The 25,040-nt window shown below is 35.8% G+C and overlaps 1 protein-coding gene across 6 annotated transcripts in view; it reads right to left on the reverse strand.

Annotated features, from left to right (window-relative positions):
* DENND4C (DENN domain containing 4C) overlaps nt 1–25,040 on the reverse strand; it is a 98,168-nt gene that overhangs the window by 12,297 nt on the left and 60,831 nt on the right. For 5 of the 6 annotated variants that reach the window (XM_019750356.2, XM_019750354.2, XM_074330334.1 and 2 more), the window contains 13 exons: nt 22,308–22,436; nt 22,000–22,144; nt 21,583–21,729; nt 17,207–17,329; nt 16,209–16,355; nt 12,365–13,521; nt 10,191–10,368; nt 8,852–8,955; nt 8,384–8,559; nt 5,273–5,455; nt 3,371–3,566; nt 1,268–1,513; nt 67–184 (listed from right to left, as the gene is read on the reverse strand). In XM_019750356.2, coding sequence (XP_019605915.2) covers nt 67–184; nt 1,268–1,513; nt 3,371–3,566; nt 5,273–5,455; nt 8,384–8,559; nt 8,852–8,955; nt 10,191–10,368; nt 12,365–13,521; nt 16,209–16,355; nt 17,207–17,329; nt 21,583–21,729; nt 22,000–22,144; nt 22,308–22,436 — 3,049 coding nt within the window. The remainder of the gene's footprint in view (nt 1–66; nt 185–1,267; nt 1,514–3,370; nt 3,567–5,272; nt 5,456–8,383; nt 8,560–8,851; nt 8,956–10,190; nt 10,369–12,364; nt 13,522–16,208; nt 16,356–17,206; nt 17,330–21,582; nt 21,730–21,999; nt 22,145–22,307; nt 22,437–25,040) is intronic. The other variant, XM_019750357.2, reaches the window with a different exon arrangement.

A 25,040-nucleotide genomic window follows, 5' to 3' on the forward strand; every position in this document is an offset into this window, starting at 1 on the left:
CTGTGGATAAATATTTGGGTTGTTTTCAGTTTAAGTCTTTTATGTCTTTAATTCTATTTTACTTACTAAAATTCCTCCATGAGACATACAGAGGTTCTCCTGGTTCCTGATGAAAGTTGATATTATCCCATAGCAGCTGAATATACACAAGTTTGCTATCCTGGGACAGAGATGATAGAGGAAGCTAAGAGAGATCAATAAAAAGTATTAGTATCTCAAGCACAAGAATTTACCAGCAGACCTAGCAAAGCTTGATTATATAAAACAGATTGAGTTTTTTCAAAACTTTAGACCTAAAATTCTGAGCAAAAATTTGAATTATTATTTAGATCTGATGATAAATGTTATTATTTTCTGAAGTGCAGGTTTTTCATTCTAAATTTTAGGGATTGGAATTACAACTTGGTAACTAGCACAGTGGCTACATGAAAGATTAACTACCATCAAAAATTTTAAGAGAAAGTGCAATAATTTCCACTATCTTGTTGTACTGACTACTACTTAAAATAAATGAGTAAAAATAGAGTTTGTAATGCTTAAAGATTGTGTTGTATGTTTGGGATGTGGAGTGTCTCTCAATAATCAATATCATAAAATAAAGGAATTCTAGGAGCTCACCATCTCCAGTGGGATCGGGGCTCCAATGCAAGCAAAGAAGAACTTTAGCATCAGACACAGCCAGACTGTGATCTTGTCTATCACTTATTAGGTCTATGATCTTGCAAAAATTACTTAACTTCTCTAACTTATAACTGTTATCATCTGAAAAATATGGATGAGTCCTTTAAAATAAGGTCATTGTGAGAATTTCAGCTGGGAATATGACAGTGCAGAATAAAAGCTACCTTTTCGAGCCACCCTTGCAACTACCAATGACAATATAACTAAGTTCTCGCCAAATGGATGCATATGGAAATATTATGTGCAACTCCAGGAACTGTCCATAAATAAAGACATGCTCTTCTCTATCCATTTTTCTCCCTACTGCTAGCTGGAATGTGGATGTGATAAGTTAGAAGTAGAGTCAGTCATCCTGGACCAAGTATAGAACTTGGAAATGGAGGTCATATACAGCTGAGCTAGCTAAAAGACAGAAGCATCTCAGGTCCCTAACACGGCCATCCCTGGACCGCCTACCCAAACTTTTAAGTGAGAGAAATAACCTATGTCTTGTTAAGCCACTATTATTGTATACTTTCTATTACTTGAAGTTAACCCTCACCTGAACAACATCAATGTAATATAAATATAGAAGTTGGTACCCTACCTGTATACCTCCGTTACAATGTTCAGATGTGAGGATAAGTCCTGGCAAATTACTGGGAAGATCCAAACGTCTGAAATACCATACGAGGTTCCAGAAAATGATTGGATGTTGATTGATGAAAGAGGACGTGTGAATCACCTGATCACCTTCATTTTCTAGTAAAGATTCAAGTTCTTTACGAAGCACTAGAGGACTCAAGTAAGGCACAGAAACAGGCGGAGGATTGGGTCTTTTCCCTAAAGGATCCTTAAAAAAAATAATACAAAATGACATGAATATTACATTTAATTCTGTATGTTTAAGAGTATTTCTCAATGAGATTATGCTTCTCTAGCTATCCTTTCAAAATCAGTTATTTCAGGGCCATTGCTTCATGCATTACACCCTAATGAAAACCCCCAAAAGAAAAAAAATACTTAATCATAAATACCCTTAAGTTAAATAATTATAAGGGAAAATTAATAATCCATATAACAGACCCTACTTTAAACATGATTGAGTTTCTTTATCATGTTGGTAAGGGCAGTGGCCTATGTATGATTTATTTTTTCCTTGTCAATTTTTTTAATAAGAAATGTTTACATTTCAGATATTTTATCATGATTATACCAAAAAGATATGTGACTTTACCCTCCTCCTACAACTCAAAACAGATGAGGCAATTTTTCGACACCTTTTAAAATTACATCTAACTCATGTTTACATTTGATTGCAACAAAAAATAACGAGCAGTTTTCAAACAAAATAATGAAAATTTAAAAAACCCACCTAGGCTTTTTAAGTTGTGCATAATATTATCAGAATAAAATGTTTATGACCAACTCATTAATGAGTACCCCTAGTGCCCAGACTAAGGCGTCCAAATACCACCTTTCTCTAAAAGGGTTTCTTAGAGAAATGGCTGATTCTAGGTCTGGAGAAGGAAATATGTAACATGAGCATGAAACATCTTGTCATATAAGAAAGCAAGAAAACTTTTTTAAATTACAAAAAGGCTACAAGAGTTTGTCAAAAAGACTAAGACACCAACTTGTAAAGCGTTCTAGCTGACCAGAGATGGGATAATGTAAGCATCAGTAAGGATAACAGCAGCAATAGATGTAAACATAAACGTTTACATAAAAATCAACACGTTTACAATGATACCCTATTTCCTCAAATTAATGGATCACCTTGGAGAATGCTAGGAACCCAACTTGTTATTCTGAAAATTGGTAAATAAAAGGGAAAGAAATTAAACACTATCTTGCCTTTCCAACATAAATTGCATCTTTGGAAAACCAAGAAAACCTGAGGGAAGTTTCTCTTTATATGTATTCCACATAATAAAGATGATGACAGAATTACACTACCATCATTTTATGAGCTCCAAATGAATAACCTGATCTAGGCATTGTGGCATTAATAGCTACTAATATCACAGATAGTTCACGTCTCCTACTGGAGGAATATACCACCATTGATGAAGTTGTCTTACAAAAATAAACAAATAAACAAAACAAAAAAACCTGAACCTGATCAAGCTTCTAGATACAATTGCCACTATATAGGGTTGTAATCAACAAATTGCAAGGGGAAAAAAGAGAGTCTACACATTAAAAAAGACTAAAAAACAGATCAACCAATTGCAATGCATGGACCTCATTTGATCCTGATTCCTCAAACTACAAAACACATACTTGACATTTTTGAGACAATTAGAAATTTGGACAAAGACTAAATAATTGGATATGATTATTTGGTCTGATAATGGCATTGTATTTTTAAAAGAGTCCTTATCTTTTGGAAATGCACACTGAAATATTTACAAATCAAATCTATGAAATTTCCTTCAAAATAATCTGGAAAGAAGTGAGTGGATGAGGGTATACATGAAAGAAGAATGGCCATAAACTGAAAATTACTGAATCTAAATGATGGCTCAAAGGGACTCATTTATTTACACTTCTGTTTATTTTTTTACGTATTTGAAATTTAGAAGTTCTGTTTATGAAAAATTCTTATCACTATTCATGTCATTGAAATAAATCTACAGAAGAATTATGTGCTGTTCTAATACATAATTACATGAATATACAATATAATTATAATGTTGTTACATACCACAACTTCCTGCAGACTGTTTGGAAGACTAACTGTTGAAATGCCAGGACACGGTCGCTGGGAAAAGTCAATATTTTGCAAGGGACCTCCAACACTGTGACTTCGAGTCAAAGATACATTCCGCTTTGCTACACTATTAGGCATAGGTGAGATTTTCATACTTTGGACATCTCCACTGGCTTTCTTTATTTCATCACTTTAAAAAAAAAAGAAGAAATGTTGTGTTTGTTCTATAAAACAATAAATCTGTAGAGCTACAGTACTTTCTACAATGAATTTTGAGTCTCCTGAATATATCTGAGAGGAGTCAATAAATACTGCCTTGTAAGAATAAAATTTTCTTCAAGCGGTTTTGTAAAACTGATCAGAAAAATGGGTTAGAGTGGATGACTGTGAAGGATGGAAAAGGACATATGGCAGACAGCAGGTTTTACTTTTAAAAGATGCATTGTCTTCAGTTGCTTGATTCAAACATTATTTTATCTTTATTAAACAAAATCACCTAAAAGTAACGATACTGCATGTAAACAAATAATGTAGATTCATTTCTACCAGGCCATGATCCACCTAAGGATAAAGACCAGATCATTCTTTTTCATTTTCAGTGTTTAGCATAATGCTGAGTATTCAATAGGCTTTCTGCCCCCCCCCGCCCCCCGCCTCCTGCCCCCTCCCCCCCACTCCAGTTGAAGCCGTTGTTTCTCAGTCTAGTTGTGTAGCACACAACTCCCTGGCCCACACTGGTGTTATGAGCATTGAACTCCCCCCTCCCTGGCTGAGGCAGTCGGTCGCCAGTCGTCAGTCTGCCGCTCACAGCAGCTCACAGCAGCTCTCACCAGCTGCCGGCCACTCACGCTGGCTGCCAGCCACTCGTGGCAGCACACGGTAGGCACCAGCCCACACCAACCTCAGGCTGCTCATGGATGCCCAGCTCCAGGGAGAGCTGTTGTTTACAATCTTAGCTGTAGAGGGCGCAGCTCACTGGCTCATGTGGGAATCGAACCGGCGACCTCAGCTTTAGGAGCATGGTGCTCCACCAGGCCGGCCCTCAATAGGCTTTCAATAAATGTTTGAGTAAATAAATATTTAAGAGTAAAGAATATACCTCACAGTAAACAGAATATGTCTTTGAAAACTGGCAATGAGTACACTAAAGGGGAGAATAGTAGTCTTTACTGGTTGAGAAGTGTGGGGACAGAGCCCCAGAGAGTAGTTTACAGGCTCTCGGCCTTACGTGAAGGGGTACTGGCTCGGGTGGTGAATGGCCGTCGGCTGTGGCCGGTTAGCCAATTGGCCGCTGGTATAACTGCTGCGACTACGGAGGACTGCCGAGGATTGCCGAGGAGCCGAGCAGAGCCGAGCAGAGCCGAAGAGAGCGGAAGAGGAGAGCCAAGGAGAGCGGAAGAGGAGAGCCGAGAGAGAGGAACAGAGGAGAGAGTGGAGAAGAGTCGTCGGTTGGTCAGTTGGTGGAAAAGCGGACAGCAGGTCGGCGTCCGGTGGGCCCAGCCTCCAGTGAGACCATAGTGGTGGTATGGCTCCCCTACCTATGGCTCCGTGGGTGTTCCTTGTTGGCCTCACCGTATCCTGCGTTCTTATGTGGGGAGCGGGACCAGAGACCCCACAGGCCCCACAGGCCGCCCCGCATGACAAATGGCGAAGCGAGCAGGGTCTCCCGCACGACAGAAGTTAATTTTGTAACATAGTATAAAATATTAAACATAGTTTCCAAAATAGTTAATCATCAGATTCATTCGTTAGGTATTTAAACAATATAGCAAGAAGTTAAGATTAAATTTTTAAAACGCTAGAACTTATGCATACATGAGGCAAGTTACCTTTAAAGATAGAATTTTTACAAGGATATCCAATTTATTATGAGGAATTCTCTATACCCTACGATACCTTGATTCAGCTGCAGAGCTTGTTTCTTCAGTTATAGTCTGGTTATGTTTGGGGAAATCCATAAAGTTGATCAAGTCAGGTTCTGCTGAACTGGATATAGGTTTGTGCTCCAAAGGTTCATTTGCCAATGGAATGCTGCCACTTTGTAAACTGTCACCAGAGGTAGTTGGTTTCAGGAAAAAGCTAAATATGGAGCAGTCCAAAACAAAAGTCTTTAAAAATCCCAGAGTCCTCTATACTTCATAATTAGAAACACTTTATATTAAATCAGTCATTAATGAATTATATAATCCATAGAAATACTGCCTATTTCAATCTCTCTCTCTCTCCCCTCTTCTCTCTCCCCCTTCTCTCTCTCTCCCCCATCTCTCCCCCCCCCCACATATACACACACACACACACTCCTGCTTTCATTTTCTCTTTTGCTCCTATCCTAACCTGTTCAAATGAAAAGATCTAAAAGAGGTCATTATAGTTCAATATAAGAGCCCTTCAATTTTTGAGAACCATTAAAGAAAGCTATGAAGGATGATGAGAAGCAAAATATTTCATTAATTTTCTCTGTTAAAAAACAGCAGCAACAGCAGCATTTTAACATGTGTTAATACCTGTTTTCCTCCCTTATAAAATCTCCATTTTGTCTCTAGTCATTTCCTCTCCCGTCTATTCATTCAAGTACTTTACTTTCATCTTATCTCTCTCCTACTTCTGGATGGGACGGTGTGAGTGTTGGGCCTTGCAAGGGACATTAAGAAAACTTTCTGAGGTAATGATAATGTTCTATATGTTGATAAGTGTTTGAATTTGCACAAATGTATGCATTCACTCTTTAAATGGTACATTTGAGATTTGTATATTTTATTGTATACCAACTTTAACCTCAAAAGAAAAACAAGCTAAACAAATACTGAACTCTAATTAATGATATGCATGTTGAAGTCTTCGGGGGAGAAGTATATTAATGTTGACATCTTATTTTAAATGAATAGAAATATTAGATAAATTGGTGGATGGCCTGAGGGATAAATAGGTAATAAAGCAAGTACAGTAAAATGTTAATTGTAGAATGTAGGGATGGATATTTGGGTGTCACTGTAAAAAAGAAATCTTCAAACTTGACTATAAGTTTGAAATTTTCCACAATGACATATTAGGGACGAAAATCAACAATGCTCTTTTATACCCAATTAAAAAATGTAAAATAAGATACCACAGTAGCTTAAGAAACACAATTAACTCAACAAAAAAGGATATAAGACATGGAAAATAATTTAAAGGGACATAAAAAAGGTTTTTTTTTTAAATGGAGATATATACCATGCTCACAGGTAAGAGAATAATATTGAAAATGTCCATTTTCCCCAAATCTATAAGTCTAATGCAATCCAATGAAACTTGAGCTGAATTTTCTTTTAGGAACTCAATGTTACTCTAAAATTTTATAAATTTTAAAATAAGTAACTATTAGAGAAAAAAAAACTCCATGAGGGGGGAATTTACAGACACAACACAAAGACAGAGCAATAAAAACATGATACTGACATAAAGAATAGGAGAACACAGAGTGAGTGAGGTGCACATGGGAACTTGAGGTGTACATTAAAGACCTAAGTTATCAAAAGTAAAATATAAAGACCAAAGTAAAATATAAAGCTAACAAGAACGTTCAGGAGAACATTTTCATGTCCTACCGATGGGAAACAACTTTTAAAACAAGACTCCAAAAGCACAAATCATAAGGTTTAAAATTAATGGATGAGGACATCAGAATTAATGATTTCTCTTCAAGGAATTAAAAATATTGAAGGCAGAGATCAACAAGAAAAAGAAAGCTCAATTTAAAAATGGAAAAGGGATATAAATAAGCAATTCACAGAAAATGCTGGAATAATTAACAAGTCTATGTATTCAAAGAAATTCAAACAAAAATGAGATACTACTTTATATTCATTACAATGCAAAAATCAGAAAAGTTGATAATACAAAATGCTGGCAAGGATGTACAGAAGTGAGAATTCTTGGACACTACTAGAGGGAATGTAGCTATCTGGGAAGCAATCTCCCAGTGTTTATTGAAATCATGTATGAATACGACACAGTGGTATCACTCCTAAGACTATTATTCTGAGAAAAACTACTTCCCAAGTCCAGAAAGAGACATATTTTACAGGGTATTATATTACTGCAGTGATGCTTGTAACAGAGAACTGGAAGCGACTGAAGTATCCAACACTAGGATAATGGATAAGTAAAATGAGGTATTAACTTCCTGTAGGATGAAAGAAATGACTAGACCTACATGTAGCAACTCAGATAGATTTTAAACTGAGTACTAAAAAACACAGAGAATCCTACAAAACAACATATTTTATAAGAATATATATTCAAGGATATACCACAGACAGCACAATGTCTTTGTTGGATAAAGGAATGAGAGTGGAAATGGGCAGGCAAAGGAATGTAGTGAAGGAGGGCCCTTGCAAAAACCTCTGATGATACTATGTCAGGAATTAGAGTATGATTTCACTAGACTCCACATCTGAAGCTAAAAGAAAAACTATAAACACCTATAAAACAAGATATTTTTTAAAAAGCAGCTAAAGGTAGACAATATTTCATAAAATGGAAGGTTAAGTATAATTACCTAGGTCAGCGTACAGTTACCAAACTTGGAATTACTTAATGACTGATTACAGATCAGCTACTCTCCTTCCCATTGCTTAGAATTCAGTCATTTCACTGTACAGAGCACTAGTATAAGGGGGCAACAAGTTAAGAAGAGTTCAAGACCCCCCCACCTCCTTTTTTTGCTTTTAGAAGACATAATTAAGGTCACTGAGGCAGAAAGTTTAAAATAATGACTAACATTAGAGTTCTGAATTATCTATAAAGCTTAGCCCCAAGAATTAACTGCTACTATAATCATATGTGAAATAAAACGGAAAGGTAGTCTCCTACATTACTAGTATTTCTCCTCAAATACTGGAAGTGAAGGACTGAAAGGAAAAGGGCACCTTACTGAGCATACCATGAATATTTCACTCTTTCCCCAAGAGCGATGCCTTTGGCTGGGGGGCACTTACCTCTTAAGGGATCTTTTAAAATACTAACCTTGCAGACCCTCTCAAGTCTTTAAATTCTATATTGAGAACAGGCAAGAAGTTGCTTTTACAGAATGGACAGGCTGTATTCAAATTTGAATCATCTGCTGTCCATCCAGCCATAATTTCTTCATCATAAACTAAAGCTTCACAAGCTCTGCACTGTGAACAACTTGACATCAAAACCTAAGAGTAGAAAAGTGCAGACACTGAAAACATCCTCAGTAACAACCTTAACAGACCATTCTCTTGAGACAGAGAATTTTATTTTGTTTATCACCTTTAGAATTAACAATTCACTTACTTTATAGGAAAAGCTACCAGTTTATTGCCTTGCTTACATAATACATCAAGCAAATTCAACAAAATGACTTATTTTATTATTTTGTCCACCAGGTATCAGAATTCTGTTAAATTTCATTCTAAAATAAAAATGTATTTATAGCCACTTTATCATGGGCAGAAACAGAATTTTTACCTCCATTGCACAATTCTGGTAGATGCTAGACATGCTGGTATTTTGAGAAGAACCATGGTCTGATTTTTCAAAGTCCTGCCCTTTTATGCCTCTTGGAAGTTCACCTAGAGAGAAGTAACCATCATAACACATTATATAAGAAAACGTCCTTATTCTTTGGAAATGCATACTACAGTATTTAAGGGGGCATATGAAGTCTGCAATTTATTTTCAAATTGTTCAGTATAAAAATGTAAACACACACACACACACACACACACACAGTGCCAAAAAAAATGTATATACATTTTAAGAAAGGAAAAAAATGTATTAAATACTAAAATTGTAGTATTCGATACATACTGATAACAAAAGATAAATACAAGTCACGACTAACTTCTACAGTTACAAGAGGTCCTCAAATTGGTTACCATCAGCGTCCAGAAATTTCTGATTATGGCGAATTACTGCTTGAGCTACGTTGACCAAAGTGTCCACTTATATTGCTGCACATGTCATTTCAATTTCTTCACACAGTACCATACAGCTCAAATTTATCACAAATGCGTGCAACTGTTAGGCATGTTGGAGGTTGTTGCATACTCACGCCTTCATCGTCATACTTCCATAACGTTCTTGACTTTCAAAAACCACCTCAAAATGGTCTTGCACTCCTCAAATGACAACCATGCTTCCGCCATTTTCTTTGACTGTCCTGCCTGTCACATGGTGATGCTAGCATTCATTTGATTAACGCCATCTTTTGAGCGAACATCATACTACCTACCTACACACTGCTACCGTAATTCAATTCAACTTCAAAAAGTAATACATAGATAACATCTCTTAAAATGTGTATACATTTTTTTGGCACTGTGTGTATGTGTGTGTGCGCGCACGCGCAATAGAAATTTGGATAAAATAAATAGAATTATAATTAAAACAAAAAAGCTAAGAAATTTCACTGATGCAGCCCACCGACTCTCAAACTCTGGTATGCATCTGATTCACCCAGAATGCTGGTTAAAAATACACATTTCTAAGGCCCCATCCTACAGATTCAGTCCCAAAAATTCTGGCCTACAGCTTGGACATTTGAATATATTTTAAAGCAAATTCCCCAGGTGATTCTGATAGACACGAAAGCTTCAGAATTAATGATATAATTCACAAATATACGTAACTAAAATTAAATCAGTGAGTGACTTCAGTACTTGTAGATCATGTGAAAGAATAGTGATAGCGTGGTGTGGTTATATTAAAAATCAGATCATCTCAACAAATGAAGCTTACTGTGTGTCAGGTGGGAGGAGGGAAAGGTATAGGCACATGAACTAAAAGGGAGGAGGACAACCCATACTTGTTGAGTGATGCTGTTTTCCTACATCTCCACTGCTGCTGCTACTGCCAAGGCTTGTGTTGCTCTGAGTAAGTTCACTGGGGACCAGCCCTGAGATGCTTGTGTTAGGTGATGTATTCTCCCCCAAAATGTGGTCTTCGAGGCCAGCTGGGAAGCTGTAATCTCTGTTAGTTTCCTCCTTTAATTGAAAAGAGTAAAATCACACACATAAATAATACCTTCTCCACTGAGAATACATTTAACGCACCCTTTTCAGAAATAAACTCCCCTATAATGCTTAAATAAATGATCATCCCCATATTTTTCAAAACTACAAACTCTTCTATTATTTGGAATTTTTCTTCTAAACTCTAAAACATTCAAGCAATGACCTATAATACTCAAAGATTATGTTGTGCCATGGTGTATGTTTGGATGTGGGGTGTTTCTCAATATTCAATATCATAAAATGAAGGAACTCCAGGAGCTCACTGTCTCTCGGGGAATCAGGACGGCAGCAGAAGCCGAGAAGGAGCTTTGGCGTCAGACACAGCCAGACCGTGCGTGACCTTGGCTCCCTATCACGTATTAGGTGTGTGACCTTGCAAAAATTACTTTTCTCTTACTTTTAATTATACCACCTGAAAAATATGGACAATATGTGCCCTTTAAAATAAGGTTGTTGTGAGAATTTCAACTGGCAATTTCAAATATAAAATGGCTCATTCTGGGTTTGTTTGTTTTTTAACATATGCCAGGGTAAAGTACTTTTGAAGCCAGCTTATTTTGTCTTTCCTTAACTGACTTTGTACGCTCTTTAAATACAAATGCAATTTGTCTTATAATACTCAATATTCAATATTGTACTTTTAATTCAATTAAGTTTGCATACAGAATAAGATTTTCTTTCAAATGGTATACAAGTCTTATTTGTCCAATTTAATTTCCTGTCTCTACTTCCTATTTAGAACTTTAACAATCTGAAATTGATTATATTATCTTGAAAATGCATGGTGTTTTAAATCTCCATTCTTTTCCTATTATTCTCTGATATACCTTTTGCCACCTTACCACTTTGACTAACCGAAAACTTTAAATGTATCCATCAAAAGCCAACTTAGATATCGCTTACTTTGCTCTTTTTGGACAGTCCCCACAGGAACCTCTTGTACTGTGTTTCCCTGAAAATTAGACCTAGCCGGACAATCAGCTCTAATGCATCTTTTGGAGCAAAAAGTAACAGAAGACCCGGTCTTATATAATATATAATACAATACAATAACAGGTCTTATATTAATTTTTGCTCCAAAAAATGCGCTGGAGCTGATTGTCTGGCTAGGTCTTATTTTCAGGGAAACACGGTAAGCTATTGCTCCCTTCTTTGCTACTAAAGTGGTTAAGAGCATAGACTCCAGGACCAATCTCCTAGACCTCAAATTCTAGTTCTGCCACTCATTGGTTGTGTGAACTGGGGGTTAATTAACCTCTCTGAATCTCACAGACCTCATCTATAAAATGGGGATAATAGTAATTCCAACCCATGGAGTTGCTAACATTAAATAAATATGTATGTTACATACCTATATATTCATGTATCAAAATAGATACATAGCATATGATAGTATCTAAAACATAGTGCTATAATAGCAAACATTTCTAGATATCTCTTTTCTACTACAGTACTAAAATTCTGTGAACACAATAGTGAAATTTTAATTAAAGTTTTTCTATAAAACAAATAAGCAAAATTTCCCCACTTTTAGTTTCATAAGATCTAGTTTCATAAGATCATCTTTACAATGATTTTTTAAAGAATTACCAGTTTTTTGTTATACAGTATGAAATCTATGGATTAAGTTGTAGAGTGACTTCACTTATATAAAGGAGATAACACAGGTAAAGGTTATTTAAAAACTGAAGAACTATACAAATATAACATGGCATCATTATTAAATTTAAACATGAATCATTAGGGCAGACTGACCTATGAATTATAAAGTGGTCCTGATTGTTTTTTCTTCACTATTCATTTCCTTACATGTGCAACTATGTTCAAGTCATTTCAAGAAAGAAATAGGATATGCATCGTTTCAAAATTTAAAAACCAAAGTTACTAGGAATCTCTAAATAATCTGTATATAGAAAATTACAAACATTCCAGTATCAGACAGACTACACACGTAAAACATTCTTACCTTATCGTCTGAGGAGGTGTAGTTAGATGATGCTACAGCTACCCACATCTTACTGGCTACTGTCGCTGCTTGTTTCATACCAGATTTTAGGACATCTATCTTGGGCCCTGAGAGTATATTATCCAGTTTTAGCCCTGACAAAGAATTTACCACAGAACCCAATGAGCCATGGGGTGAAGAACGCACCAGAGCTGATAAAGAAGTTGAACGGTCCTTAGGACCTCGAGAGGGAGTGAAACGCGCAGCAAAAGTTTTAGATCTAGACACTGCAGGGGAACTCTTTTCACTTTCAGGATTTTCCTGCACTGGTGGACCATGATCTAAAGGTAGGCTTGATCTCCTCTCTAAAGGGTGAATAAATGCAGTGGTAGTGCCAGACTCTCTGTTTCCCTCTCCATGCAATTCCATACTAGAAGACTTGCTACCCAGGGGACTCTTTAGGTTCATATAGCTTTCGATTTCATCAGCCAGATTACGTGCAATCACTGGAGAAAACAACTTATCTTCAGAATCAGAAGTTTTTTCTCCTATACATTCAGTGGCTAAAAGAGACAAAGGATCACGTCCAGTTTCAACATCTTCCCTCTCAACAGCTTTAGCAACACCATATAAACTACTTCTTTTATTTATCAGATCTTTGGGTCCTGCTTTCAAGTCTCTGGGCTGACTACTGTTACTATCATTTTGCAGACCGTCATGTATATCCTCTGTCATAGTAGTTTCAGCTACACTGTCATCAGCCACAGGTTCTAGGAGCTCCTGGCTTTCCTCAAGCATCTCTAACCCGGAAGATCTGTGCTCAGAATCCCAAGTGCTTTCGGACACACGAGTCCTAGTATCAGCTAAATGACAGCTAATACTCTCAAAGCTGTGGGTTCTTGGAATATGGAGTGGAGAAGTCTTAGGATATGTCAATGCTGCTGTGAGAATCTTGGCATCTGCGCCCATCATGATGGCCACTTCACTTGAATTCAGATCCAAACTGCTCTTCTTAAGCAACATTCCTGCTCGACTTTCAGAACTAAAACTACAGCTCCTCTCCGGAAAATGCTTTTGTCTTTTTTCTCCTCTATCACCATTCTTGAGATTAGTAACTTCGCCAAAGACTGCATCTTCAACTGGATCTTGAGTAGAAAACAGCACATTTGATGTACTACCTAAAAGGGAAAGTACAATATTAAAAATGAATCTGTGTCTTCTCCTGATGTAACTTTTATTAAAAAGTTTATTTTCTGATTTTTTGAAAGTGACACATACTCAAAGATTCAGAAAGTTCAGAAGGTAAAATGAAGGTACACAGAAAAAAGTACAAAAAAACCTTCATTCAACCCTGCCTCCCAGATATAAAATTTTAATGTATAATCTGCCTTTTATCTTCTATGCATATATATATATACACACACATACACAAACACACACACACATTTAAAAAAAGATCATGCAATATATGCTATATGTACCTGTACTGTTCACATTTATCAATATAGATTGATATCTTACACTTAAAAGTTTTATATTCATTTTAAGAAATCCATTCTGCATTAAATAACTGATCTAAAAATAAACAACCTCTTCTATCTTAGCTTCCGTATATCTAACTCAACAAATATTTGCCAGGAACCTACTCTGCACAAAACAAATTCATAATCATGGAGGAATTACGTATTTGCTATAGTCTAAGCCTTACTGTTCCAAAATAAAATATCTGCCCCAAAGGAAAGAATCTAGAATAGAGTGCTTAGAATTGGCAAACTCCAAGAGGGCTGATAAAAGTATGAGTAGCTAAAAATTTTTCAGATATATTCCTTCCTTCAACAAACATCTGAATGCCTACTAGCATCCACTAAGTGAGGCACTAGCCCTGTTTCTCCGAAATTAAGACCTAGCCAGACAATCAGCTCTAATGTGTCTTTTGGAGGAAAAATTAATATAAGACCTGATTATATTATATTATATATTATATTATTTATATTACATATATTATATTACATTATATTATATTATATTACACCCAGTCTTATAATAAAATAAGACTAGGTCTTATATTAATGTTTGCTCCAAAAACCAGCATTAGAGCTGATTGTCCGGCTAGGTCTTATTTTCGGGGAAACACGGTAGGAATACAATCGCAAAGAAAACAGCATGATCCCAGGCCTCACAGGTCAGTCTTGTTTGATCAAGTAGAATAAAATTATGCCAGTGGCTGTAGGAACCCCAAACCCTACCCCTTTCTCCACCCTCCAACTTTGGGGCAAGCAAACTGTCTTCTACTCTTTGCTACCATGCAGTTTTTCTCACTCCAAAACCAAAGGCTATTTCCTACTGGAATCACTGTCCAAACTTAAGCCTATCCATTCATATCTAAGATTTTCATTTTTTTTAAAAAGCATAATAACCGGGGAGATTTGGGGGAACGTCTTTGATAAGGTCTTTTTTTAATCTTCCGAGTTGATTTCAAGCTTCTTTTTAATCTTCCAAATTGGTACCAACCAATAATCATAATCATACCAATTAAACAGAATAAGCATTTAGAGATATTTTTAAAGCTTTTAGGGGAATTATATTAGCCTATTTTACAACTCCAAAATTTACACCTGCTTTGAAAACTTTTACCAATATTTTAGAAACAGATCTTTGTAAATTTACTGGTTCTCATAGTATTTCTAGGAATTTAGTGGCACATTTTGTTCAATTTTAAAATATGTTTGACTACTTGATATATTGGCAAAAGCCCCATTACTACCTCCTTCTTTCTTAATAGAGTAAGTCTTCCTAGATCAAGATGTAATATGGAAATAAAATAAATCAAAAGGGAAGGAAACACACCAGTCTCCAGACCACGTCCAGTTCAATATTCTGAGATGATTCTAAACGTTTGATGAAGAAAACTCTGCCTTCCTTTTTCTTAACTTGCTATCAACAGGTTGGGAAAATGGTATCCAGAACATATATATCAATTATTTTTTTCAAAAACCTTTACCTCCTCCTGAGCACTACCCCTCCAGCACAAAAAGTACAGTGAACTTGGTATCACAGTAAAATAAAATAAAAAATAAATAAAAATAAAAATAAAAATAAAAAAAGACTAGGAATAGGAAGTATTTCTACATTGATTTAAAAAGGTGGGCAAATTAATTTCTATACTCTTATAACAGATACACTTACAGACAAGACAGTCCACTGTAGAGAAGTGAATTGTAGCTACTAAGGGAGGGCGCAGGACACAGGCCAATTCCATTGCCCTTGAAAATCCCACACTTAGATGTATGCCTTAAGGGTACTTGGGAGACTACAACATAACTGAGAGTAGTAAACTCAAATTCAAGGCAGTCACACTCACTACAAATACTCAATCACAAATAAGAAGCGGCTGGGGTGCTTACTGGGCCAAAATTAAAGAGCCACTGGTATCCTGCATACCGAGTAAGTGACATCATTCTTCCACTTCACTTCAGTGACAGGCGTTATCCCATCACACATCAGCCCTCTGGAATTTGGTCACATCACTGCTTCTCTGTCCCTGATGAGGACAGGAAGCCCTACACTCATCTCTCATTATCTACCATGAGAAAGTGGGACCCAACTGAGCACAGGCACTCACGGGAAAAGGTATTCCAAACATCAACTAAACACTCTCAATAGCCTTTCTTTTAAAAATTAAATATCTTTAAATAACAACCATTTTAACTTCTCCTTTAGACCATGTATAGGATTTAAACTTACTTCTGGCTCTTCAGCATGTTCATTACAATTAAGTCAACAATTTAATTTCCTTAAAGACATATGTATGTATATCTGCAGAAGTGTATTTTAAATATTTAATAACCACTACATAAAGACTCACCAGTGCTGCTTTTCCTGTCGAAGACATCAAATACACCAGAGGGAACTTTCACAATACTGCTGCCCCACGCAGGAGGCTCCGTAGGACTGTGTGGCTCTCCACTAGGTGGAGAATGTTTTACCACAACAGCAGAGACATCATACACCTCTGGGAAAAAACATTTGGATGTTATCATTCCTACTTTTGCCAATATTGAACAGAAACCGTATACTGATTTTAGTACATTTTATGTAGCTTTTTCCCCCAAAAGGGAGTGACTATATGACTACTTTATTCATAAATGTTGCCGGTATTGACTGAAAATGTTGCCAGTGTTGACTGAAATAAAAGCTTTAGGTTAGCATTCAATAATCCTAACTTGAGCATGCCTGAGGGAATTAAAGCTTTGGCCTTCAGTTATACTCCTCATCACTTGTCAACAGGACAGGGCTTGCTTCTGCGTAACTCCAGGGCATAAAATAAGTGATATCATTGAAGAAAGTATACTTTGGTGTAGAAAGATAGGAGGAACATCCTAGTACCGTAAAGCCAAGATATTCCTCCATATTTCCATAAAATGATTACGACAAATCATTTCTACCTCAATGAGTCCTACAAAAAAAAAAAAAAAAAAAAAACAGGAAACCACAAAGGCTACGTTTAACTCACCAGTGAAAATATCCATTTAGATATTTGAAGGACATGCAGTGAAAGCATTTTAAAATAAAAGGGGCACTAGAATACAAATTTGATGACTCAAAGTTTAGTCTTGATTCTGTCACAAAGTACACGTAGCTATATACCTTTGGCAAATGAATACTTTAATGGGTCAGTTTGCTACAAAATTGAAAACTGATCTAAAATTCAGAGACTACCAAAGTCTACTATATATAACAATACATAGTATTTTATAAGCTCAGACCTTACATTTCCAGAAAGTGTCACCAAAATTATCAAATAACACTTCTAATTAATATAGGTACTTTTCTAAGTAAATCTAGAAAATATCAGTACTTAACCTTCTGTTTGCACTTTCGTTTTAGTTATCAGTTCTCTTGCTACTGGTTCTTCAGGCACATGAATTTCTGCATCATCCTTGATAAGTTCATCCTTAGACCCATAGCCTTGGTCAGACTGACCACCTGCAAAAAACAATGCAGGCTTACACCGAAATGTTTTCATATTCTTATAGTCCAGCTATAAAATGTCAAAAGAAAATTCTACTGATCTACACAATTAAATTTAGATAAAAGGAAGACAAGAAAGCTTACAAAGCGCACAAAACATTTTAAAACAATGATAAGCAAAGAAGAGGAGAAACAGGAACATCAAAGACTGAAAAAAACCATTACACATTTGAAAGCACTGAACCTTAATTTCCTCGTCTGTAAATTAAGATTTCGACAAGATGTCTTGAAAAGTTTCTTTTGGAGTGTTTATAGAATGCTACTTTTTGTGTAAGAACAGGAAATAAAACAAACATATTTCTGCTTACTTTTGCAAAAAGAAATGTAGGAATAATAAACTAGAAAACAATAAAGCTAGTTACCTACAAGGTGTGGGGAGAAAATAGGATGGAAAGGATAGAGAGGAAAATCTCTAAATATGGCTTGTTATATTGCTTTTATTTTTGGAAATGTATTAACTTCCACATACCATGTTTCCCCAAAAATAAGACCTAGCCGGATAATCAGCCCTAATGCATCTTTTGGAGCAAAAATTAAGATAAGACCCGGTCTTATCCGGCTAAGTCTTATTTACGGGGAAACACAGTAATCAAAAAAAATTAAATCAATAGAACAGGGGTTTGGGGGAAGGGAATAACTAGAATGCAAACAGAAACAAATGAAAACCAACTATATTTCATATAACTAACATAACCATGTTAAGATTGGGAAGGACTGAGCCAAGTAACTTTGAAACACATTATTTTGAGTATATACCCTAAACTGGGATGGGGGGTCGGGGGAAAAATATTTAAATCCTAAACTTCTCAGGTTTGTTTCTCACAGGGGAATGGGTGTAGCAATTCTGAAATTATTTTATGTGTACTGGAGGACTGAGCAAATTAGTAAATGTAAGGATGTTCTGGGGAGGCAAGATTCTTACTAGAGAAGAGATTTTTAAAAAATGGAATGAAGGAAGGCAAAGAAAAACCTGTGGGGTTGATTTGGAATTAGAAGTATTTCTACAATATATATACATATTTTGTAGCTCTACTGAAAAAATCTAGAAGCAGTAACACCTTGGTAACAGTAAGCACACCTAGAGCCCAGATTTTGTTTTCTAAAAATCTATTGCTCATTAAAAGGAACCTACGATCCTTAAAGAAATGGTTGATTCCAGAGGTCAGGCAGGGAAGGCATGAGAATAAATCCAGAACATTTTATTGCACAAGAAAAGAAAGGAAGCGCTGAAGAACATGATGAAGGCACGCCTAATGGACATAGAATAGAATTCCATCTTATAATGTGGAGGGAGGATAGAACTGGCAAAACCACCACTTTATAACCATCATAGTAAAGATTGGTTCAGGCAAGAATCATCAATGGATGCCAAATTTAAAAGAGAAAGTATGATGAGAAAGAGGATAGTCTCATACTGTCTCTTCACAGATAGCTCATTATCTGCAAGGGGGATAATAGTACCTAAGAAAAACCAAACACTGAGACAAGTGATCAAAATCAACATGGCCAATTAGGGGCTGACAGATACTGTGTGCCTCCGTGATGTGATAATCAGAGAAGGACATAATATTACTTTTGTAGTAGAGTCATGGATGCATAACCTAATCTAATCACATGGAAACATCAGACAAGCTCAAATTGAGGAGAATTCCACAGAATAACTGGACTGAATTCTTCAAAACGGTCAAGGTCATGAAAGACAAAGAAACAACAGGTGAGGCACTGTGCCAGGTTAAAGGAGACTAAAGAGAGGGAGTTCAGGTACCACAAAGGACATTACAATATTTGACAAAATTGGAATGTAGACTATAGTTTATCAATGTTTTCCTGAATTTGGTAATGATACTGTGTTTATGTAAGGGAAAATAGCACTGAAGTGTTAAGAGGTAACAGGGCAAGAGGTATGCAACCTGCTCTCACATGATTTAGGGAAAAAAAATAACGTGCATATGTGTATAGAAAGAAAATGATAAAGCCAAAGTGGCACACTAAAAGTGAGTGAATCTAGATAAAAGTTATTCAAGAGTTCTCTGTACTATTCTTACAACATTTCTATAAATATGAAAGTATTTCAAAATGAGGTATTTTAAAAGTCTACCTTGGCTTTAAACTATCATTTACTAGAGAATCCTTTTATAAAGGATGTCAATGAAAAACACGTACAACAAAAAAGATAGTGTCTTATACTTTCTACTACCACTTGTTACACTGCCACTCAAACTTTGGGTTTGCCATACAACAAAAGAACTAAACTTTTTAAAATACTGTTATTTAGAATGACTAACTTCAGTCACATTTTTATTGGCCCCAACAGAAAGACCCGTAAAGCACTGTGGTGCCATGAAAGGACACTGGACTGGAAACTGAGTAAATTGATTAAACCCAGATATGCTCCCCAACAAGCTAAGTGACTCAGTGTCAGGTATCAAGTGGAAAGATCCTACAAGATAGTCCTTAATGAAAAGAGTAACTTAAGCATCTGGGCTGCAAGTCTTCCAAAGTATCAAATGACATCACCAGCAACTCTACAGAGATATATAATCACTGTAAATTCAGTACTGGGGCTTCAGCCATTTGAAATGCAGCTGAAAAGAAATACATAGAAAAGGGATCTGAAGTTTCTTCCCCAACTATTGGAGTGTTTATGCCAATTACTCAGGATTATTAGATCATTTTTTTCTCTTAAAGGAGACAAGGTTTAAAATCTAGAGGGACAAGGAGAGTATTTATCTATTATTTATTATTTTTATTCCTGGTGAAATTGTTTCATGCCACAAAATTATTTTCTTGGTTTTTCATATATGAAATCCATTTCTTTTATAAATATTAGGATAAAATACAGGAGGAAATAAAATAAGGTGGCTTTAAAATGAAAGTTTCATAAAAATTCCTACTTGATAAAAGAAAGTTAATATACAAACAGGACTGTAACTTAGCCTTACGTTGACTTTCAATAATTTATACATGCTTCTGTAATTATGGGGGTGGTTTTTAGCATAAGAATTCAGCAGATCAATTTTAGCAAGCATAAACCACCTCAATAGCTAGAACGCTGAAATCTTCAATGCCTATAAAACTATTTGACACAATACTACAAACCAATCTCAAAATAATTACAGCAAAGCATACCGTATTTTCAAATAAGATAACAAATACGCTTGCAAATCAATCATCAAATGTTAGTTGGATATTTTCAGTAGTACATAATATATGATAACACTTACTTGAAGGAGACAAAGTGAAGAAAACTAAAATTGTTTTCTGCTGGTAACAATACATAAAATACAACAAGATGTCTCTCCCCCACCCTTGCACATCAGCAAAATTTAACCTAAGAAATGGGAAATTACCTGAAGCAGTTAACATTCAAAGGTAGAATTAATGCACACGTGTATCCATGGCTTCACGTCATACAAGTCTGTCTGCACCCACACACCATGACAGCCAAGGACAAATGCAGCACCAAGAAACAGCACAGACCAAAAGCAGAGCAAACAAAGGCAAAGAAAGGAAACTTCAGTCATTGAGACAAGTTCATCAGATGGAGCACAGGAATGAGACTCAGAATTCTTTTTAAAGAAAAGCTTGAGATATTAACAACAACAAAAAAGAAAAAGAACACAAGAAGAAGGATGTACAACACATATATCTGCTCAATGTGCTCCTTTAATCACGTTTATTCCTACCGTCAGGGGACAGAGGTTACACCGATAGTTTGCATATAAAGTAGCTTCAGTAGTTTCTCAGATTTTAAAAAGTGTCATTTAAAGTAATGACTATACAAAGAGAATATTTTTTTCATAGTGTATGGCCTATTTTCCTCCCTCTTCAATAGCCATAATCTCAAATCTTTAATAAATATTTCCCACTTAATGAAAAAAAAAGATTTGCAAGTTGTCACTAATATTCAAGTTCCTCAGCTCATGATTCCTAACAATTACATGATATACTTTCACAAACTAATGATGAACAAATGCAAAGAAGCTCCATGCTAGAGCCTTTTGCACAGCACTCCAAAGGTAATTTATACGACAGGAAATAAAGAGAAGTGAGCCGCAACCAGAGGTATACTTTCTTCCCTTATTATATCTAGTATTTTTGAAGTACTCATATTGCACAAACTCGAGAAAGGAGGGTAAAAGTGTTTTTAAAAAGGAAACACTTAACATGAGAGTAAGTGAGGGGTCAGTAAAATCCAGATTTAGTACCTGTGCTAGAGTGATTATCAATGGAATCGAGCCTGATTAAATCTCTGACGAAGACTGTGTGCTCCCCACTATTGGCATCATTAGAACTATCCACGCTACCGTGGCTCACCGTGTCCCCATCACTTCCACCTGTGGCATTCTGAGGAGCTAAAGGCAAGGACACAGCAGGTCAGTAACTCATGCACTGGTAACCTCTGAAACTAAACACGAAGGACCCAAAGTTCATTTAAAATTGCAGAACACTTTCTAAATTAGTGGGGGAAACCATTCTGGGACTAAGGAAACCTCTGTCTTTAGTTGTATATAAAACTATCAACCAGAATTTCATTTAAGTTGTCTACTTCATATCATTAAAATTCATATACCTCTAAAGCTTATGGTTTAGCAAGAAAGTATCTTTCCAATCACATGTATTACCTGATATTGAGGAGACCTGTGACTTTTGCACGGTCTTTCTAAGCGGCTGCCTAAATTGTGCCAAGCCATGTACCACATTCCGTACCTTCGTCCACAAGAAGATACCACTGCGGGTACTGCGAGGCCACGGGCTCTCCAAAACTACCTACAGGTAAAAATAATGATTATTAGCAATAGTTTATTTTTTAAAATATACATACATATATAATACATGTATAAAAATTATACCCCAAAACCTCTAAAAGAAAGTATAAAAAATTATCAATCTTAATAAGCGGCATATATTGCCCAATGTCAATCTTACTTACCTTATTATAATAACCATAAGTAATAGCATTTGGCTTTATTTTAGCAGTTTTCATTTCAAACAAGACTCTCACTGCTAAAACAGGATGGCTCCAAAGTCCACAAAGCTGCATCACTACTCGATAGCACACCTAACAAAAAATAATATCAAAGCATTAGCAGTTAGCGTATTAGTCCACCTGTGACTTGTAGAGGTTTTCAAATGACTTTACCCAATTCTTCAAAGTTATTAAGCACTACTTTCTCCTTTGTTCTGGTTTGAGTCTCAGTAAATTATTTTTAAACCCTATTCATTAATGGAAGTACCAGCATTATTAACTATTTCATGTAAGACTTATGGGCATGTATGACATTTGTTTCAGTAACTAAGTTTACACAAAGAGAATGACTATTATTCTCCATAATTTGAGAAGAAATTCATTTTTAAAATCAAGTATGATTAAAAATTGCTCTCCCCCAAATCATGCTTTATATTTTACATCAAAGGAATTAAAGACAGCATCTCCAGAATGCCTACATAACAAAGAGAATTCTGTAAACCAATGTTAAAATTTTGAATATGAGAAGAAAGTTAAAAACACTGTAATGTAATTAGCAAAGGCTTTTCTGAGGATATGTATTTACCAAAGGGGGCTAGGTTTAATCATAAGAGGACAAGTCAATCGGGTACTCCTAAAAGTTAGAATCTCACATATTTAGAAGATGATAGAAGAAACCATGAAAAATGAAATAAGAATCTCAAGGATCCCTGGCAAAGAGGTGAGCCAGTTTATAGAAATAGTGACAGGGCAGCCAGACTTATTTATAATAAACAAATAGCTTAATTTGAGAATAAAGAAATATACATATAGAAGATACTCTTCTTAGGACTTGGAAAATGTGCTCTGTTTATGACAGAGTTGGTTAACAACTGTGCGTGTCATAAAGCCAAGCTGTTCTTTCTACTGACGGGAAAATTAGAAAGATATGAGAAAGGGTGTTTCACCCAAGAGAAAAGAAATAAAATATAAAAAGAAATTTGAAGAGGCAGAGGATCATAGAGATGAGTACCATGAAGCAGAAATGCAGAGAATAATTTAGGAGCAGAAGGAGATCAGAAACTGTTAGACCTCTATAAGTGATTAGGTTAGAAACATTCTACAAAACTACATGAGTTAGGACCAACTGAAGGCACCAGGTAAGATGTATGAAGGGACAAAGAATGGGACACAAGAGTGTTATTCAAATATCTGAAGAGCTGTCACAGAGAAGAGGGAGTAAACAGTTTGTACAACTCCAAAAAGGCACAGGGAGGCAGAACTGATCTCTACATAAAACACACATACTTTATAACAATTAGAGCCAATTCAAATATAGGCAAGATCCCATATATTACAAACTTCCTACAGAGCATCTCAGCTTTAGGTTGAAATTGTATTAAAATATCTTAAAGTTCTCTTCAACTATAAGGAAATCACTTTCTATGTCAAATTGGGATTAATCTGATTTTTCTCCAAAACGATTCTAGACAATGAATTTATTCTCAAGTCTGCAAAGTGTTCCCCCAACCTTCCAGGTTTACCTGTGTAAGAGCCAGGCACCAAACTAAAGAAATAGCAATCATGCCAGGCATATCATTTTCCAATTGCAGTATTTTGTTGCCTATAACATGATATCTTTTGGGCATCTGTGGTAGATAAAAGATGGCCACCAACTCTGTGCTGCCCCTCCCACTAGGAGGTCTATGTCCCTCTCCTCAACTCGAAGGGCAAGGGCTTATGAGACTGCATGACCAACAGAATTCGGCTGGTGACACTGTACCAGTTTCCAGGCTTAGGACTTAAGAAACTGCCAGTTTCCACTGCCTCTCTCTTGAAACAAATGCTCTTGGAAAACTAAGCTATCATGGAAAAAGCCCAACCACACCACATGGAGAGGTCCTGAAACTAAATGGAGGGAGAGCAGCCCACCTGAGCCTAGCCTTCTGGTCAATTTTGCCGAGGTACTTGGCTGGCATTTGAGTTAAACTGTCTTGGACTCTCCAGACCAGACCAGCTACCAACTGATTATAACCAAGTGATTTCAGTTAATCCAAGAAGCAGAAAAATCGCCTAGAATCCTTCCTGGATTCTCAGCAAATAAAGATTTAACAAAATGGATGTTTTAAGCCACTAAGTTCTGGGGTGGTTTGTTACTCAACAATATACAACAGTATCTGTTAGACTGAGAGATGTAGGAATAAGCATGACATAAATATTTCATTAAAAATTCAGTAAATAATATTAAAGGCCCAAGTATTAAATGCAAAATGCATTACGCATTTTAATTTTAATTCAACCTAGGTGTCATAACGTTAAGTCTGGGCCTTCTAAAAGTTTTATTTTAAAAATCTAGGTTATTACAACTGTTACAAAGTTAAAACACATCTTAAAATACATCTTAGATATTAAAACTAACTCAATCAGAATAATTTTTTAAAACACTAAAATGTATGAGATACAAAACACTGTTTCTGATTGAGTATTTTTAATTTCCAAATAGTTTTATACACATCAGATGAGAGAAAATATAATCAAATATGAGAATGGATATTTTAGTAACTGTTTTATAACTTTATTTTTTTTTATTTTAAAAGCTTTTATAACGTACAGACAATACTTAGTGAAAAATGAGTTTCAGTGTGCCCACAGCATTACCAAATCTTAATACTACAGACGCTGTATTAGTTTCAGATCTTTTCTATTTTAAAGAAAAAA

The sequence above is a fragment of the Rhinolophus sinicus genome, linkage group LG04 (assembly GCF_036562045.2).
Source record: "Rhinolophus sinicus isolate RSC01 linkage group LG04, ASM3656204v1, whole genome shotgun sequence".
Lineage (NCBI taxonomy): Eukaryota > Metazoa > Chordata > Mammalia > Chiroptera > Rhinolophidae > Rhinolophus > Rhinolophus sinicus.